This window comes from Poromitra crassiceps (genome assembly GCF_964638095.1).
Source record: "Poromitra crassiceps genome assembly, chromosome: 13".
Taxonomy (NCBI): Eukaryota; Metazoa; Chordata; class Actinopteri; order Beryciformes; family Melamphaidae; genus Poromitra; species Poromitra crassiceps.
The window spans coordinates 21,548,470-21,566,690 of record NC_139644.1 but is presented as its reverse complement, the minus strand read 5'-3'; the positions used below and the strand labels follow the sequence as shown (position 1 = coordinate 21,566,690).

Here is an 18,221-nt window from a genome sequence, read left to right as displayed (position 1 = left end):
GGCATTTTCTTCATTTTATTATAAAACAGTTTATTGTGTGATGCGGTCCACAACACATGACACTTTTAGAATAGAATTTCTGTTATTGCACAAAATAGCCACTCTAAAATTTACAGCATTTTCAATTTGGGGGAAGGTCTAAGGCACAGCACTGACTGTACGTCCATAGTCCATCAGCCAATTACATGAATTGGCTGGATGTTCTGGGAAGATGGGCCCAGCCCACATGGTGGTATAGGTAGTTCAATGGTTGAGGACAATGGCTTTTTCACTACAGAACACATCTCTACTGACCATTTCTTTCACATTTTCAAAAACCTGTTTTCCAGAGTGTAGCATATATTGACAACCCTTAAATACTGACTGCATAAATGTTTTCTTGTTCTGTCAATGTTGCTCAGCCACTCTGGACTGTTTTCATGTACTTATTTCTACTGCAATAGTTGTGAGATCGTTTGCATATTTGAACAGAATGTAGCAAAAATAAACTAACAAGGCACAACACACTGAGGCCATCCAAATGGATCCTACTCCAATATCTGAAATAATTTCCAAACCTCAAATTAGTCGTCCCCCAGTTACTAACATGGCAGCATAACCAACCACAGTCAGCCACTGAGAGCCTGTGCTCCTCTGCCCCGCCTCTTGCACACGCGCCTCCTTCACAGCTCGTCTCGTATGGTCCTGTCTGGGTCCTCGTCGTCCTTGAGTTTCAGTTCATCCGGGATGATCTTCCCGTCCTCGTTGCGGTCCTGGTTGTTGAACATGTCGTTAATGATGGCGTCAGCGTCCATCCCCGGCCGAAGACGACCTTTGCCCTCTTTCACCTGGAGCATGATGAAGGCTGAAAACTGCAGACGGAGTAGCGCTGTTAAATAGCATTGCCACTGCCAAATTGATGCATATACAGTAGCAGACGAAAGTGGGGTTGGCTTGAGTCCAGAGAGTCCAGGGCTGTTAAACTAATTTTAGTTGATGGGCCACATGCGACCCAATTTGGTCTCAAGTGGGCCAGACAAAGAAAATCATTGCCTAATAACCTAAAAATAATATCACACCAAATCTTCACATTTCTTTCAGTGTAAAGAAGTACAGGTACATTTTCAGACTTTGCAAACTCATCCCATGGGCCGGATTGGAGCCTTTGGTCGACCGGTTCTGGCCCACGGGCCGTATGTTTGACACCTCTGGGCTAGATGTTCCTAGACTTGGACCGATATGGCTTGTGGGCTTACCTCCTCCAGTGGGACCTCTTTGTCTTCATTGAGGTCCATGGCAGGGAAGAGGGGATCTGGGCTGTCTCCCAGCCACACAAACATGTAGCCGTCGGGGACGCCCTTCTTCAGGTCCAGCAGCTCCAGCTCGAAGAACAGCACGGCACTGCTGGGGACGCCTCTGGCTGCAGAGAGCAGAGAAAGGAGAGAGAGAAGATTGTGCAGAGAGCGGGAGAGAGGAGAGCATGAGGAAAGGAGATAGAGGAGTGTGCAGAGAACAGGCGAGAGGAGAGCTTGAGGAAAGGAGAGAGAGAAGAGAACAGGCGAGAGGAGAGCTTGAGGAAAGGAGAGAGAGAAGAGAACAGGCGAGAGGAGAGCTTGAGGAAAGGAGAGAGAGAAGAGAACAGGCGAGAGGAGAGCTTGAGGAAAGGAGAGAGAGAAGAGAATAGGCGAGAGGAGAGCTTGAGGAAAGGAGAGAGAGAAGAGAACAGGCGAGAGGAGAGCTTGAGGAAAGGAGAGAGAGAAGAGTGTGCAGAGAGCTGATGTCTTCTGACTGACCTCCTTCTTCTCCGTGGCCCCAGTGTGGCGGAACGATCACCTCCCTCTTCTCGCCCACACACATGCCCTGCAACCCTTTGTCCAGACCCGGGATCACCTTGTTAGCTCCGAGCGTGGTGGTGGGAGCCGAGTCGTAATGGTCCCTGGAAAGAGGCAGAGCTAAGCCATTAACGTTCAATGAAAACTATAATATTCCAATAATCTTTCTAAAGGAATTTACAGTGTGTGTATTAAATGGTGAGTTTGCAGTAATTTTACCATATTTTATGATAGTTTTATCTCCTATGGATTCATTCCTATAGCATATTAGATATAGCTTATACTTTTGTTGGGACTATTTGGGTAGCAACTCCTACATTTTAATATAGGATTACATATTTTTCTTTTTAATAAGGAAAATAAGCAAACCAAAGCCAGAGCATTCAGAACTTTTCCATATATCGAGGGCTTGGAGCTAAAGGGACGTAAGTGCGTTATAGTAGATTTTACAGGAGCCAATTTTTTTTTTAATCAAACTTGGATCAGCTACCATCACCACATACTAAGCACAATATTTTAACTTTTTTTTTTATCATGTTGAGCAATACTATATAAGTGTAATTATATTTGTTAACTTTTTTTTTAATGGCAAGAGTGAAATACGCCTTCTTGGCACAAGCATTGCCCCAATACAGCCATGCAGAATATGGGCGTATGTAAGGAAACAATTGTAAAACACATTAATTTGAATACAAATGAAGCAATTACACTTCAATCAATACTGAAATATAAAACAAGATCAGAATGAATATGTTTATATGGAAGTAATGCTCAGCAAATTTCACCAAGGCCTTTAAAATTATAAGCTACATGGATCATATCAAATTGTTGTTGTTTTTCTGTTAAAAACTTCTAATAAACCTTTTTAATAAACCTCTATAGACATAAGAAAATACATTTTATTCTACACTACAACTTTTTTCTTATTTTGCTAGTAGAATATATTGTTGTATGTGTCCCGGAAGGAGACATCACTTATTGACAAATTCAAAGACCTGTAAAACTCGTAATGTAATGATTGTGTATGGGCTGAAATCGCATCGGCTGACATTTCTGTTGGGGTATAACACAGGGATCACTTCAGCTACCAACAGTCACTTCACACTCCTAGCATGTTGCCACGCTTGCATTACTTACATCAGCATGCATTTTGAGTTGACCTGAGTGTTGTTAGAATCGACCCACAAGGCTTGTTCGTGTCAAAAGTGGGGTTTTGCTTGGTGTCAAAAGCGGTGTCAGTGCAGTTACACCCTTTTGACAGCAAACATAACCCTACTTCTACTGTTACGGCATTAGGTTTTTGTTGAATTAAAACGTATGGGTCATGATTTAACTTGTGTCCTATTGGCATTGAAAAGATCTCACTGAGACCTTGCAATTGATATATACTGTAATACTCATATTTCCCCAAAATTGCACTTCCCTTTGACTCCAAGCCCTCTATATAAAAACCTCACATCATGCATATATAACTGTCACAGATGATGGTGTTGGTGTTGTAGCTGTGGTTTCAGGCCTACTGAAATCTGTCAGACAATGAAGCAGCAGAGGTTACATGCATGGAGCGGGAGGAGGATGCAGTGTGAGGAGCAGCAGGGGGGCGCTCACGAGGAGTACAGCAGGGTGCCGTCCATCATGGAACAGTTATAACGGTACTGGATCATGTCATCAGCTTCGCTGGTCACGTTGCATTCCTGAGGCTTGTGGGTAACCTTGATGACGACTGAATCGTCGGGGTTGTGGAAGTCGATGACGTGGATGTCGAAGACCAACACAGCCGAGGCGGGAATAAGGTCCCCTGCAGCGGGAGAGACACTAATTTAACCAGAGACGGAGTAAGAGCTCCTCCCACAAACAAGCCTAAGGGCGTGGCCACACTCATCTGATTGACTGACTGATTGATTGACTTTATTTGGTGAATGTCAACAATGAGACAGGGAATACAGACAATCACCGAGGATATAAACACAATAAAGCCATAGGCTTGTTTCCATTGCGGTCCATTCTGTCATGTGTGTCTGTCCGTTCATTTCTCTGTTCATTTAAATTCATTTTCAAAGACAGCTGTCTGTTATCTTGGCAGCCTCCGGCAGATTTCCATCTGTTTTGACGGACAGAAAGTTCAACCCAGTTGAACTTTTTCTAGACGGATGGATTCGTCACCGTCCATTTAGCATAGGAGACGTTCCTACAATTGTTCTTTTTTTAATCAATGAATGTTGATGTTCCAAAACAGCCCAACGGGCAGAAATCTGGTTCTCAATATTTCTGTCAGTTTTCCGATGGATTAGTGTGGCCAAGAGCTTTATATTTCCTTTCCAACATTTTTTTGAATCCAGTCTTTACATAATCAACTCATGCATGTTATATTGCGTCTTGTTTCACTCGTAAACCCGCTAAAGCCGAGCTTCAGACTCACCCACTCCGCCTTCTCCATAGGCCATGTGAGGTGGCACAGTGACCCTCCTCTTCTCCCCCATACACAGCCCCTGCAGAGCTTTGTCCACTCCGGAGATCACGTAGCCCTTCCCAATGTAGGTGTTGTAGGTGCTGTTCCTCTCGTAGCTGCCGAGGAGAGAGAGAGAGAGAGAGAGAGAGAGAGGGAGAGAGAGAGGGAGAGAGAGATCATCAGTCAGTGTGGATTTAGCTTAGACTTGATCCAACGTCTTCTATGTGAGCGGACAATGTGAGGTTTGCCTGCCTGGAGTCGAAGGCGGAGCCGTCCTGGAAGGTGCCGTTGTAGTGGTAGCGGATGTAGTCTCCGGCCACCGTCCTGCGGGTGCAGGCCGCCGGCACCTCCTTCACCTCCACCTTCAGGTCGTCTTTAGGGTTGAACAGATCCACCATCAGCACCTCGAACACCAGCGTGGCCTGAGGAGGGATCAGGGTGCCTGTTGGGGTGACAGCCAGTGTTTACCAAGCGCCAAATGGCACTAAAATGTAATTAATACACGTCACACTGGCTGGTAACTTTCTGAGATGATAACATTTCAATATGCCTTGATTATATGCGGTCACTGGTCTTTGCCTGCTCTAAAATGTTGTCCCTGCTGACCATGGTACCGGTCCACTCTGACCATGACCCTGCTGACCATGGTACACGCTCTCTGACCAGGCAAAGTTAATTGAAGCTTAATGCTACTCCCATGTGGCAAAACACATCAGGTATGAAGCCACTCAAGCTATAAGCACGTTTTAAAGACCCCCTCCACTCAAAAATGTCTTTTCCTCCCTGCTCCTTCACTTGAATGTTTGAGCTTCACTGTGTGCAGAGTTTGACACTAGAAGGCTGTATCCACAATTGTCTGCTGAAAGTGGAATGTGCTCACTTTTTGACATCACAAATACTTGGGAGCCAATCCCTATCCAATATTCAGCAGTTAAACTTTAAAAATCAACAATATTTGCATATTTATAGATTCCTGAGATTTTAATGAGGGAGAAGGAGTGGAAGTCATTTGAAGGATTCTTTAACAAGATACATTTACTTTTTGTGTGGAAAAACCATCAGACACAAATGCTTAGTCAAAGTAGAGTATTTGAACTTTGAAGAAAACACTGTGCTGTGGAAACATCACTGATGTGTTGAAAGTTTTTGTTAAAGATGACCGGTGTGCTCCAGTGCCGTCCTATTTGATGCCAGAGTATTTTATATACATCTTAAAACATTACTTTAGTATTTTATATACACCTTAAAACATTACTTTAGTATTTTATATACATCTTAAAACATTACTTTAGTATTTTATATACATCTTAAAACATTACTTTAGTATTTTATATACACCTTAAAACATTACTTTAGGGGCTCTTTAAATTGAAACTCTAAAACGGCTCTTGTAGCTAATTCTATGCATGAAATACCACTGACAATAGGGATGGTGACATTATTTTGCCTGGCGAGAAATATTCTTGACAGGCATCATGAGTTCGTACCGGAGCCCTTCTCTCCATATGCCAGGAAGGGAGGGACGAAGATGACCCGCCTCTCTCCCACACACATGCCCAGCAGACCCTCGTCCATGCCTTTGATGAGGTCGCCCTGTCCCAGGTAGGTGTCGTACGTCCTGTTCCTGGAGTGACTAAATGAGACACAAATCGAAACTGTTGGAAAACACAGAAATGACAACTGAATCATGCTACTTTGAAGTCAAAACTGTTGAAATATTTGCAGGGTACAAGCGATCTCACCTGGAGTCAAAGGGTTTGCTGTTCAGCAGGGTGCCGTTATAGTGGTAGCGGACGTAATCTGACGCCGCAGCGGTGCGGTTGCAGCTGGCCGGTTTGAAGAGCGTGCGGATCTGGACCTTGTCCTCGCTGTTCCAGATGTCCAGCAGGAGGACGTCAAACACCAACACAGCGTCGGGAGGAATGACGCCACCTATCAGAGAAACAAAACAACTGCAACTAGAATGAACCACACTTGTGGCTGCCCAGCAGCACTCCGAGTGCCAGTTTGGTGACAGCGTCTAGTTTTTCTCTCCGTTAAGCATGACACACCGCTTCCACTAAAAATGATCTGTAATGTTAAGCCTTTCCTCTGCTCACATGATGCTGAGAAATTGGTTCATGCGTGTTACTAGTAGGATTGACTATTACGATGCATTTCTGTCAGGTTTGCCCAAGAAAACCATAAGACAGCCAACATACACTCAACAGCTTTCTGTTCACACACTGGTTTAATTGTGCTTTTAGCCAGTATTGATTGCTTACCTGTCCCTATGGTCCCGTAGGCCAGGTGTGGGGCTTACCTGTCCCTATAGTCCCGTAGGCCAGGTGTGGGGCTTACCTGTCCCTATGGTCCCGTAGGCCAGGTGTGGGGCTTACCTGTCCCTATAGTCCCGTAGGCCAGGTGTGGGGCTTACCTGTCCCTATGGTCCCGTAGGCCAGGTGTGGGGCTTACCTATCCCTATGGTCCTGTAGGCCAGGTGTGGGGTTTACCTGTCCCTATGGTCCTGTAGGCCAGGTGTGGGGCTTACCTGTCCCTATGGTCCTGTAGGCCAGGTGTGGGGCTTACCTGTCCCTATGGTCCCGTGGGGGTTACCTGTCCCTATGGTCTTGTAGGCCAGGTGTGGGGCTTACCTGTCCCTGTAGTTCTGTAGGCCAGGTGTGGGGTTTACCTGTCCCTATGGTCCTGTAGGCCAGGTGTGGGGCTTACCTGTCCCTATGGTCCTGTAGGCCAGGTGTGGGGCTTACCTGTCCCTACGGCCCTGTAGGCCTGTCCCTATGGTCCCGTGGGGGTTACCTGTCCCTATGGTCCTGTAGGCCAGGTGTGGGGCTTACCTGTCCCTATGGTCCCGTAGGCCAGGTGTGGGGGGATGGTGATCCTCCTGCGCTCGTTGACACACATGCCCTGAAGCCCCCGGTCCATCCCCGTGATGAGTCTGCCCAGGCCCACCTGGCTGATGAAGGCCTTGCCTCGGTCATGACTGCAGAGGGGGAGGAGAGGAGGTCATGGTTAGAGATGGTGGAGATGACCAAATAGAGATGTCAGGTCTATACAATATGTTCATTGTTCACTGATGAAAATAGTTCTCTCCAATAGGAGGCACATAACATACCACCATAGAACGTTTATGCTGTAAAGAAAGCATTCTTTACTGTTCCAAATCAGCAGTAATAAAGGGACTTGAATGCACCCTTATTCTAATTTGCCTGATTTATTTTTATTGTCACAAATTAGAGGGTTCTTTTGAGTCATTACCATTATATAACCACAACACTAACTAAAGTACTAAACTAACTTTACTACTAAAGTACCTCTCCCTTTTCTGTGTGCATCTTGATCCTTTATCATTTTATAAGGATACTACAAATACCACTGGGGGAAATCATTAGTCCCAAATCAATAGGAATACAGTGAAACCATAGGAGATGAATGTGTGATTTAAGAAGTACCATATACCATAATGTAATGTCGTAATATACTCACACTTCAATGCCACGGACCAGACCTATTGCAATTATGCAAAGTGTTTATGTTTTCAGGAAGAGAGCCAAGGCTTGACACGTCTGCACTCTGCATTGACAACTCGCTGCAATGGTCTGCAAGCATGAAGTCAGCAACGAAAACCACTGATGGTCCCTATTACTATAGGAATGGAAGGAGGATGGAACTCCCGCGGGAATAGAAAGTCTTGGCTCATATTTCAGACATTCTAGCTACAAAAAAAGTATACAGTAACAGTAGTATGTTTGTCTGTGGATGCAGCTGTGGCTGTACAGTGTCAGCGTTAACTGTATTTTGTATTTGGGTGAACAACTTTACCTGGAGTCAAACTTCTTCCCGTCTGTGTGGAAGGTCCCGTTAAAGTGATAACGGACAAAGTCTTCGTTCTGCACTTCGCGAGGACATACTCTGGGTATGTCGTACCGATCGATAACAACATCCATTAACGGGCTGGCGGGGTTGCACTGAACAACGACATGAATGCACAGTATAATCCAAGATATTGCCGACTCCATTTGTAACATGCAACGTTGAGTGCAACCAGAGGAGAGCTGAGAATACACCGCCAGCCAACTGATGTGAGGCGCTGCACACAAACTACTTGTTGCGACGGCGTAACATCCGTCAAGATTGACAGATTAAAATAGCACACTTCCGGTCACCATTTTCAAACTAAAGACCGTGGATTTAACAAAAAGGGCAGGGATATTCTCCAATACAGCACCAGTCAGTATCATTGATTGATCAAATGTCTAGTCAGATTAACACAGAAATTAACCATAGTGTAGCACATACCCTGTAGTCAGTCAGTTTAGAAATGCAATCAGCTGTCTGTACTCATTCAGAAAGCTAGGCCCCAAAAATGTCCGCCAGAGGGCGCATTACTGAAAACTCGATGCTTTTATTTTAAGACATATCGGCGTGACTTCCGGTATTGTTCTGTGTGTCTCCAGTCAGCTTGACGGAGCAGGCAGCTGTAGCTGCAGCAGAGGAGGAGCAGCATGAAGAACCCACCTCTTAATGGAATTCTGCAAACGTGTAATGCATGGCTTCCTGGGCCCAGGACGAGCTGGGCCCAAATTATTTATGCTTGAACCAGCCCATTTATCCTTAGGCTATGCCCACTTTTAGACAATTATTACACACTGCTTCTGGGCAAATCTGCCTCAGAAAAAAGCTCAATCTTGTATCCTCTTGGGTCCATACGGTAATACAGTCTATGGGTACTACCCAGAATATGGAATATATTGAGTCACCTAAAATAAAAGACTATAGGCAACACTTATTTGTCAACCATGCAGATGGATCTACTGCTCCATCCCATGTCTCAGCATGCAGGTCTGTAGCTAGAAGTCCAAGGGGCTATAAATACCAGAGGTCCGGCGGCCTGCATCGGCAACATGGTCAGAGGAGCAAACTGGTTTAGACCACTGGAACCCTAAAAAGAAAATCGGTATTTTTCTTTTTTAATGACTTGAAGTCTGCCCACTATAATTTTATTTTTAATAATGAAAGAGTTAGACACTATTTATAGCAACAATAACATAAACCAACTACTAAATAAATAGTGTGCTATGAGTGTGTTGGGTGTTATGACCCAGTAAACATGGACAGGATGGAGCCTCTGCCTCAGAAGTCCAAAAACTCGGACCGTGATTTCTGCGTCAAGCCAGTCAGAGTTGGCAAAGTTATAGCAGAAGTGAGGTGAATTCACTTTCAAAGTAAAATATTAAAATGTGTCACTTTCAGTACCAGACCTGATATTCTGTAGTCTTTTTTAGTACAGAGATCTAGTTTTTTTTAAACATTATAAGATCACGTGAAGAGCTACAAGCTGAAACGGTCAGCAAAACTGTATGACGATGAGCACAATGCATCTCCTTTTGTTTTCATCCTCTCCATTAAAGCATAAGACACTTGCCTCCTTCTCTTATCCAGTCTGTTCACATGTCTATCGGCTATATATCTTATTCAATTTGTTAATTCTTCCACATCATAACTGTATGATTACTTGTGGTCTGAATATGGGCCATATTTTTGAAAGCATGTCAAACAACCAAATACAATGATTCTCAAAATGCATCTTCACTGTAAGCAGTCTGCTGGCAGCTGTTTTTGATAAGATGCAACGTGGATCAAATAGGAAGTTCAGATTTGGAACTATTTAAAATGCCAAATACCAAGTGACATAACCCAGATTACAACTCAGTACTAAGTGCTTCCTTCCTTCTTATCTACATGTTTTTCTAAGTGGTTGGAAAAAGGAAATGGAAACTGGCTAAACAAAGAAACCGGTACAAAGTAGTATAGAAGTACATATTTCTCCCTTGAAATGATGCCACTGTGTAAAAACGCACTCACATGGCTTGACAAGTTGGCAACCCTTCATTGATTATGTATAGGTAATAAACAACTACTAGATTATACCTAATGTAAGATGTCAATAATCACCATGCAAAGTAACTTTGGACCTTGAATGCCATTTATAGCCTATAGGCCAGGGGTGTCCAAACTTTTTTGAATGGGGGCCAGATTAGATCATGTGAAAATGCCGGGGGGCCAGGTGCTCGCATAATATGGGTTATAAATAAAATAAAATAAAAAATCACATACAAATGTAGGCTACTCTTTAAAGATTTTGTTTACCATCTGAAAACACGAGTTCTGCATGTGCTGTTCCTACTTGGCGCTTGTACAAACTGTATGATAGTGCTGTCATTAGGTGAAGGGGAAAAATGCAAATTGAACTTGCTTGATTAACCAATACTGTGTGGAGGGCCACATATAGTATATTTTGAGAGACAAGCCGTGGGCCACAATTGGCCCCAGGGCTGGACTTTGGAGTTTGGACATGCCTGATATAGGCTATACGTCATTGTTTTATGTCTCTGTGCATGCAAAGTCTGTAGTACTTTTTGTAATACAGTATTTTATATAATTTGTACTGTACTTATTTGCTAATTAAAATGCCAATAAACAGATGTAAACAAAAAGTAAAACACCAGATTTTTAAAATAAAATGTTGTAGGTTGAGTATTTTATTTTGAAAAGGATGACCAGAAGTCTAGTTTACTTCCAGCTATCTTGACGATGTTAGCATAGCATTAATTAAAGCGTACGTGCGGGCGGACATGTCAATCCCCTGATGAAAAAGCAGCCTCCTGGCCCATTCAAAAACAAGAGTACAGTTCGGAGGAACCAGCGAAGGGAAAAGCAATGCTCTTGAAAGGCCTCTGCCTGTTTGTCCTCCTACCGGCCCTGGTGGTCGAGGCTCAGTACGAAGAGTACAGCTTTCAAAGTTTCCCCCAGAAGGACCTGATGCCGCTGGACACGGCGTACGGCCATGCCCTGGAGCAGTACGGCCAGCAGCGCTGGGCCGACAGCATCAAGTACCTGGAGCTCAGCCTGCGCCTCCGCCGCCTGCTGCGGGACAGCGAGGCGTTCTGCAGACGCAACTGCAGCTCCGTCAGCCGGGACAACGGCACCCTGTTCCCCGACAGCACCCTGCGCGTCGTGCGGCATTTTCTCCTCCGGGCTTCGTGCCTGAAAAAGTGCAAGGCGACCTTCCCAGTGTTTAACATCGCCTATCCACGGAGGGATCTACTGGAAGATTTCGACAAGAGGACGCCCTATCGGTACATACAGTATGCATACTACCAGGTGAGGAGGCCCAAACACTTTGTGTGTGCGTGGAACTGTGTGCGTAACAGTGCCCAAGATTGGATGATGCGGTTACTTATTAAACTATTCTGTAAATAACGTTTACAACCAAAACTATACCACAGAAAATCATATAGCAATACTTTTGGATGTAAAAACAAACACAGAAGTCACGATTGGGTGCAACAACAGACACACTTAAAGTCCTTATGGTATATTAATATTTTAGTGATGATAACCATACCATAAAGTAGGGTTACTTTATGTCAATCTAAAGTCATGTTAGACTACCGCAGACATAAGCCCTATGGCAATCTTACAGTGATTTTGTGTGCCATAGCTTAGTGGAAGAGCATAAACTACAAGGGAAGAGGTGTGTGGAGTCGTGATAACTGTGATGTGTACTGTACTGTAATGTGGGACGCAATCATTCAGCATGGAGTGTATAGTCTCTAGAGAGTCTGCAGTCGGTTCCTCGAGGCCGATTCACTCGCCTGAGAGGCTGATTTTGTCTTATAACGAGAAGTAAAGACTCTCCTCAACTCTCCATGTGGACAAAGCAGCTCAGATGAGTGTGTGCCACGTCAAGCCCCACCAAACAATCCCCCTATTCTCCTCTGTCCTCCTGTCAGACAGGGCGATGCAGGCTGAAGAAGTATTCTCCTCTGTCCTCCTGTCAGACGCAGGGCGATGCAGGCTGAAGAAGTGACTGAATCAATGGAGAATAGATTTGCTGCTGGGCAGACTAAAAAGTGATATATTAAAGGGGAATGACACCCCTTAAGAATTCACATGTTACTGCTCTCTCTGCCCCAGCTGCTTTCAGACAATGCTTGTGAGCTTGCTTGCTTGCCCCACTCTTTTCCCAAAGCTAATAGTCAGAGAGAGAGAGAGCATGAATTTGTGAATGGGGTGTAAACTCGTGGGCTGCTCCATATACAGTGAATAGAATGGGCTACTGACCTTGTGAAGTTTATTCTAGCTTTGCTAAAAATATATGGGAGCCAGAAGTTAAACTTAATCTAGGTTCTCTCTCTCTCTCTCTCTCTCTCTCTCTCTCTCTCTCTCTCTCTCTCTCTCTCTCTCTCTCTCTCTCTCTCTCTCTCTCTCTCTCTCTCTCTCTCTCTCTCTCTCTCTCTCTCTCTCTCTCACTCACTCTCTCACACTCTCACACACTCACTCACTCACTCACTCTCTCTCACACACACACACACACACACACACACACACACACACACACACAAAGTCAGTTTCCCATTCACTGTCTATGGATCAGTAGCATCACACAGATTCAAGGGTTCTCAAGCTTTTGGAAAGTGTTGCATGTTCACACAAGTATTGAGTGAACTGTCCTGGGGCTGCGTGTCGTGGCTTTACCCTCCTCTACATATCTGAGTCCAGTTTTGTCCATTCTATGTGCATGGTCTTCCTCATCTTTTTGACATCACCTCTGCACTGCCCTACCTTGAGACTGTCCTATGAAATCCTAGTCAGCAGTCAGGCAGGGATCCAAGGCAGTCTGATTTTGAAGGTAGAAATGATGGATACAGCAACGTGTTTGAATGTTTCCATTCAGGATAGACTTTGTCAGGGTGACACTAGTAGTGACAACATGGACAGCTGACACCTGATCTCCATGTTCAATCAATCATCAAGCATATCAACCTTCTTCTGCCTTCTATCTCAAACACTAAAGCCTGAGACCTCATTGCAATTCCATTATGATCATTTTGATTCAGCTGAACAACATGGAGAAGGCTGTGGCAGCGGCCCACACCTTCCTGCAGAAGAACCCAGATGATCCCTTCTTAACCAAGAACATGAACTACTACAAGACCCTGTTAGACGTGGATGAGTACCTCATCGACCACGAGGAGCAGCCGTACGAGGTTCGTAACTCAGCATTGGCATCCTTCTCCAGCGTGCCAATCACACGCCTGCCTGCCACACTGTATTCAAATTGTGCTTTCTGCTGCCTGTGTCGCTCCAGAATGTGTTTGTGAAGGCGGTGAAGCTCTACAACAACGGCGACTTCAGCAGCAGCGCCCGCAACATGGAGCAGGCCATCACAGAGTACTTAAAAATATATGAGCTCTGCTTGGCGGGCTGCGAGGGCTCGTACGAGATCATAGAGTTCAAAGACTTCTACCCTACGCTGGCAGGTGAGCAGAGGACCTCCTCCTCTTCTTTCAGGAGACGTTTTGGGCAAAGTCCAAGCGGGGGGAAATAACCGATGTTGGTTTTTGCTTCCTTTGTTGTTTCCTCTCTCTCCTGCTTCCTTCAGACCTGTACGCTGAGGTGCTGAAGTGTAAGGTGAAATGCGAGGAGGATCTGACGCCCAACGTTGGAGGTTTCTTTGTGGAGAAGTTCGTAGCCACCATGTACCACTACCTCCAGTTTGCCTATTATAAACGTAAGGACTATGATAATGACGGTTATCCTGGAGATCGACAGCATGTTGCACGGCACTACTAAGGCTACGACTAACGATTATTTTCATTATCGATTAATCTGTCGATTATTTTCTCGATTAATCGATTAGTCGTTTGGTCTATAAAATGTCAGAAAATGGTGTTACCCAAAGCCCAAGATGGCGTCTTCAAATGTCTTGTTTTGTCCACAACCCAAAGATATTCCGTTTACTGTCATAGAGAAACCAGAAAATATTCACATTTAAGAATCAGATAATTTTGACTTTTCTTGTCTTAAAAAATTACTCAAAACGATGATCAAAATAGTTGTCGATTAATTTTCTGTCGATCAACTAATCGTTGCAGCTCTACATGGCACATTATAACACATTGTCATAACAGCCATACTATTTTCTCTCCCTTTACAGTGAATGATGTAAAGAGCGCCGCTCCGTGTGCGGCCAGTTACATGCTGTTTGACCCCAAGGACCAGGTGATGCAACAAAACATAGTGTACTACCACTTCTACAAGGAGCAGTGGGGACTAGAAGAAAGTCACTTCCAGCCTCGGCCTGTGAGTGACACAACCACCCTGTTACTCTTCTCCGCACCTTCCACGACCTTGAGGTCCAACCTAACATGACTCCAATGGTTTCTTCAGTCCGCTGACACGAACTGAAGTAGATCAGATTGCTGGGAAGCGGCAGAACGAGGCAGCGAAGCTCACATATATTATATACGATACTAAACTAAAGCGACTTGCAAGAAAAGATAGCAAAGCGGTTTAGTGTGAACGTTAACACAATCTTGGTGGTAGTTAGGATGCCATATACTTGTATATAATGTGTAAAGTATATGCTCATGCTGTGCCAGTGTAGCGTTGGCGGTGTGCCAGCTTTGCATGCAACCGAGCTAACCCACAAAGCTCATGAGCTTAAGGAAATGGCCTCAGTTGGCCTCAGCGCTGTAAACACTTGACGGCTTCCGAAAATCAAAGGCAAAAAGAGCAGTAAACAAAAGCAGGCCAAATGTGTTGCTTAGCAGACTCGTCTGCTGTAAAACAGCACGACGTAGCTTTGTTCTCGGCCTGACTCAGGTCTGATTTGTTCCTCAGGAGGCGCTGAGCTTCTTCAACCAGACGACCAAGCAGAAAGAGATGCTGGAGTTTGCGATTAACTACCTACAAACAGACGACGAGGTAAGGTTCTTATGATGGGGTCAAAATAGTGCGAACATTGGGGAACAGAAACCCAGGTTCTTCACTGGACCTGGGTTCAAGCTCTTGTGTCGGCCGCCGATTGTTTAAAAGGGTCCGTGATCAAGAAGCCACTGAATCCTTCTGTAGCTGAGCCTGACCTCTGACCTCGTAGGCAAAAAGTAAATATCGGTATACATTTCCCTACAGAATCAATAAATTATCAAATTATTATTATTACTATTTTTAAGAGAACAACAAATTCTGGGCAGATTGACGTGGCTCAACATAAGAAGTTAAATCAGCCGATCCATGTTGGTTTGACAATTTCAGACATTTTCATTGTTTTTCTTTTAGTTACTGTGAACGAAAATGAAACCTCATAAAACAAATTTGGGCTAGTAAACCTTTAGTCTCTCGCGTTATTTTGGAGGAGCAGATCCAGAGTGCAGAGCGACTGCCTACGTGATTACTGACTACACTGTGGAACGGATGAAAGGGGGATGAAGACGGGGGAAAGGAAGAAAGAGAGAGAGAGAGAGTTGTATGTGTTTTTTCCGCCAGCAGCGTGTGGTATGTGGCTGGGAGGTGTTGGCCACTGAGGCCCTGCCACATGCATTTAACACAGGTCAGCCCCTCCCACCTCAAATCACTGCCTGGACCTGAGGAGAGGGGGCGGAGTCAGAGTCAATTACAGGCTGCTCAAGTGAGAGGTTTATAGATGCAAAAAAGGGAAACGCTGACAGAAGTGCCAGATGCAGTAAAAGTGAGGGGGAAATGCTTGCTTAGGTGTTTGCCAAATGCCAACTAGGTCCGTGTAACAGAAAACACGTGTTGCCGTTGACTGTGAGTGTTTTGTGTTTGCTGTTAGGACGTGGTAAGTCCGGAAGAACCCGGCGCCACTCACTCAGAACCTCCTGATGGCGAGTTCGAGGGCGTGGGAGACTACGAGGAGTCCTTTGTGGCCGACTGGTGGCAGGAACCCAAAACCAAGTGGGACACTGGAGAGACCGTCGACTGAGATCTCTCATCTCACCTCCCTAAATCCATCTTCTTCATCCAGCTCTGTCATGACAACATGCCAAAGAGTGTTGGACAGCCTACAGAGACAGACCCTATACAAACATTCCAAACAAGGATTTGGCAGAAGAAGAAAAAACACAACACAGTTATGCGCTGTGAAAAAAGGAGGAATTCATCACTTCATTCATGTTGATCGAGCTCAGATCAACGTATTCTGTCTTGGCTGTCATCAGCCTTTTAAAAGCCTTATTTCTTATAATCAGTAGCTGGCTTGTATGCCTCTGTTCCATCTTTAATGAGGTATGTACTTGTTAATGAATTTGTTACAGGTTTTATTTAATGAAAGCAGGAATGCTTCCCTCTGTGCCTTTGCTGTCAGGAATGTGATATGTGCTTTTGTCTTGTACTGAATGACTTGTCAACCACCTATGGTGTTACTGAACTGAGTGGAGAAAGCAAATAATTTGTTTATAATTAAAGATATTCTTTTAATATACACTTTTGCTTCCCTCCATTTAAAGTTTAGGGGAGAAGTGCACAACCAATTTGATCGTGGTACCTCTCGAGCAATTCAGCAACAATTCAGCGAAACAAAAAGTAGATGTAGGATCCTGTTCTATCCTTAACGAGTGTTTGTCCCATACCCACTGCAATTTCATGTCGAGACAAATACGTTATGTAAAAACTTTGGTTTTCAGACGCAGCCGGACACTTCCATGTCTAGCCATGTATTTAACAGTGAATCAGCAACGCAGCGAGGGACAGAGAGGAGGAAGTGTGGTTTATTTATTTTTGTATTTTATTTTCCCTTCATTTCAAATCATCTACATTTCTTTCTTTTTGTCTCAATTCAAAAAGATAGCATCTAAAAATATGGGGCTAAGATGCATGTTTCTTTGCTTCCATCAAACAGATTGTATTTGATACTCTGTACATACTGTAGCAACGATAGTGCATCTGCCATAGTGCAAAGCTCAACAGAATCAAAGCGACCTCACACACGCATTATCAGACGAGCTGCGTCCTCAACCCCAAACTAAATCTCTTCATGTCATTTACAGCGGGGAACCTGGGGATCGTTACAAAGTCTCTGGGCTGACGTCAACCCAGGGCTCGAGGGCTATCCACAAATATACAAAAAGTTCCTGACATGTCCGTGATAGCTGGAATGATAGAGAAATGGCTAGGCGGACAGCTTAGCCGTTACGCCACATTGATAGATGAATGGATGGGACAAGAGACAGACAGGTATGTCTGCTGAAACGGATAAAACAAATTTTCTAAGATAGCTTTTAGATTAATTTCCATACAGTGTATTTAACATTCAGTACATCTCGCACGTATTTACAAAGAGGTGTGCATACAGTTGGCTAGGTGTAGCTACATGACATTAAAAACCGTTTAACTCCTTATGTGCTGTCGTTATGGTGCTATGGCTGCCGCGCACAACGGCTCGTAGAAAGAGATGAAATTCTAGAGGTAAAAACCTGTCTACCTGTGACGGCAGGAGTGCCAAGGTGTGTACGGACACACAACTGCCCCTAACACTAGTGTAAACATACGGTACATTCTCTCTTTTCTTTAAAAAGCTTTCAAACCCATACATTCACCCATGAAAAAACACACATATTAAACCTTAGCGTACAAACTTTGGGCCTCAAGAAGGTGGCGACCACACACAGACTGATTTTTTTTTGTTAACACTAAAGGTGGAATGTATGTCGGTAGGTCTGTGGTTGAAAACACTAAGTGACGGTCTCTGCTGCTTCAAGGTTTCCGTGTTTTAAAATGATCCCAAAACCATAACGCCTAGCTTCCCCTTTTGTACCTGAAAACGTGTGGGGTGGGCAGATAGGATGCTTCAAGTTAAATGAACAATTAACGCAAAACATAAAGTCAGTTCTCAGTCTGGGCTCTGGCTAATGGTTTACTGGTTATGCTGTCATGTTCTTGTATGATCGTTGGTCCTTCCTCAATCTCTCTTTGGAAAACTTGTCACCAACAGTCCAATGCAGGAATTCTCTTCAATTAGACCCATGTTTCCATAGCTTTGTAGATTAAACATTTACGGGCAGATCAATGTCTATTTTGAGCCGCACCTAGACGAGGCCTGAGCCTCAGGTCCTATCACATTATTGCTGTCCTATCACAGCATTGTCTGTTAGATGGTC

The 18,221-nt window shown here is 44.4% G+C and overlaps 2 protein-coding genes across 2 annotated transcripts; one reads left to right on the top strand and one right to left on the bottom strand.

Moving 5' to 3' along the window:
• Window positions 1–26: 26 nt before the first annotated feature.
• On the bottom strand, window positions 27–8,338 carry LOC310787145 (peptidyl-prolyl cis-trans isomerase FKBP10-like). Its single transcript, XM_083648496.1, has 10 exons — window positions 8,080–8,338; window positions 7,095–7,240; window positions 6,003–6,192; window positions 5,748–5,893; window positions 4,513–4,702; window positions 4,231–4,376; window positions 3,420–3,609; window positions 1,773–1,915; window positions 1,236–1,399; window positions 27–851 (listed from the first exon to the last, which is right to left on the bottom strand). Exons 1-10 carry the CDS (start codon window positions 8,283–8,285, stop codon window positions 663–665), a joined length of 1,710 nt encoding a protein of 569 aa, XP_083504622.1. The 5' UTR covers window positions 8,286–8,338; the 3' UTR covers window positions 27–662.
• A 2,592-nt stretch (window positions 8,339–10,930) lies between these two features.
• p3h4 (prolyl 3-hydroxylase family member 4 (inactive)) lies at window positions 10,931–16,516 on the top strand. The gene is made up of 7 exons (XM_083648688.1): window positions 10,931–11,421; window positions 13,161–13,310; window positions 13,412–13,583; window positions 13,706–13,834; window positions 14,261–14,406; window positions 14,947–15,030; window positions 15,899–16,516. Exons 1-7 carry the CDS (start codon window positions 10,978–10,980, stop codon window positions 16,046–16,048), a joined length of 1,275 nt encoding a protein of 424 aa, XP_083504814.1. The 5' UTR covers window positions 10,931–10,977; the 3' UTR covers window positions 16,049–16,516.
• The last annotated feature ends 1,705 nt before the right edge of the window (window positions 16,517–18,221 follow it).

Coding starts and splice junctions, on each gene's coding strand:
- LOC310787145 (XM_083648496.1), bottom strand. CDS start 8,285: ATGTTACAAATGGAGTCGGCAATATCTTGGATTATACTGTGCATTCAT. Junction 6,193..7,094: donor CTACGGGACCATAGGGACAG/GTAAGCCCCACA, acceptor TTTCTCTGATAG/GTGGCGTCATTCCTCCCGAC. Junction 1,916..3,419: donor GGCACCCTGCTGTACTCCTC/GTGAGCGCCCCC, acceptor GCCTCTTTCCAG/GGACCATTACGACTCGGCTC.
- p3h4 (XM_083648688.1), top strand. CDS start 10,978: ATGCTCTTGAAAGGCCTCTGCCTGTTTGTCCTCCTACCGGCCCTGGTG. Junction 11,422..13,160: donor TACAGTATGCATACTACCAG/GTGAGGAGGCCC, acceptor ATTTTGATTCAG/CTGAACAACATGGAGAAGGC. Junction 13,584..13,705: donor CTTCTACCCTACGCTGGCAG/GTGAGCAGAGGA, acceptor TGCTTCCTTCAG/ACCTGTACGCTGAGGTGCTG.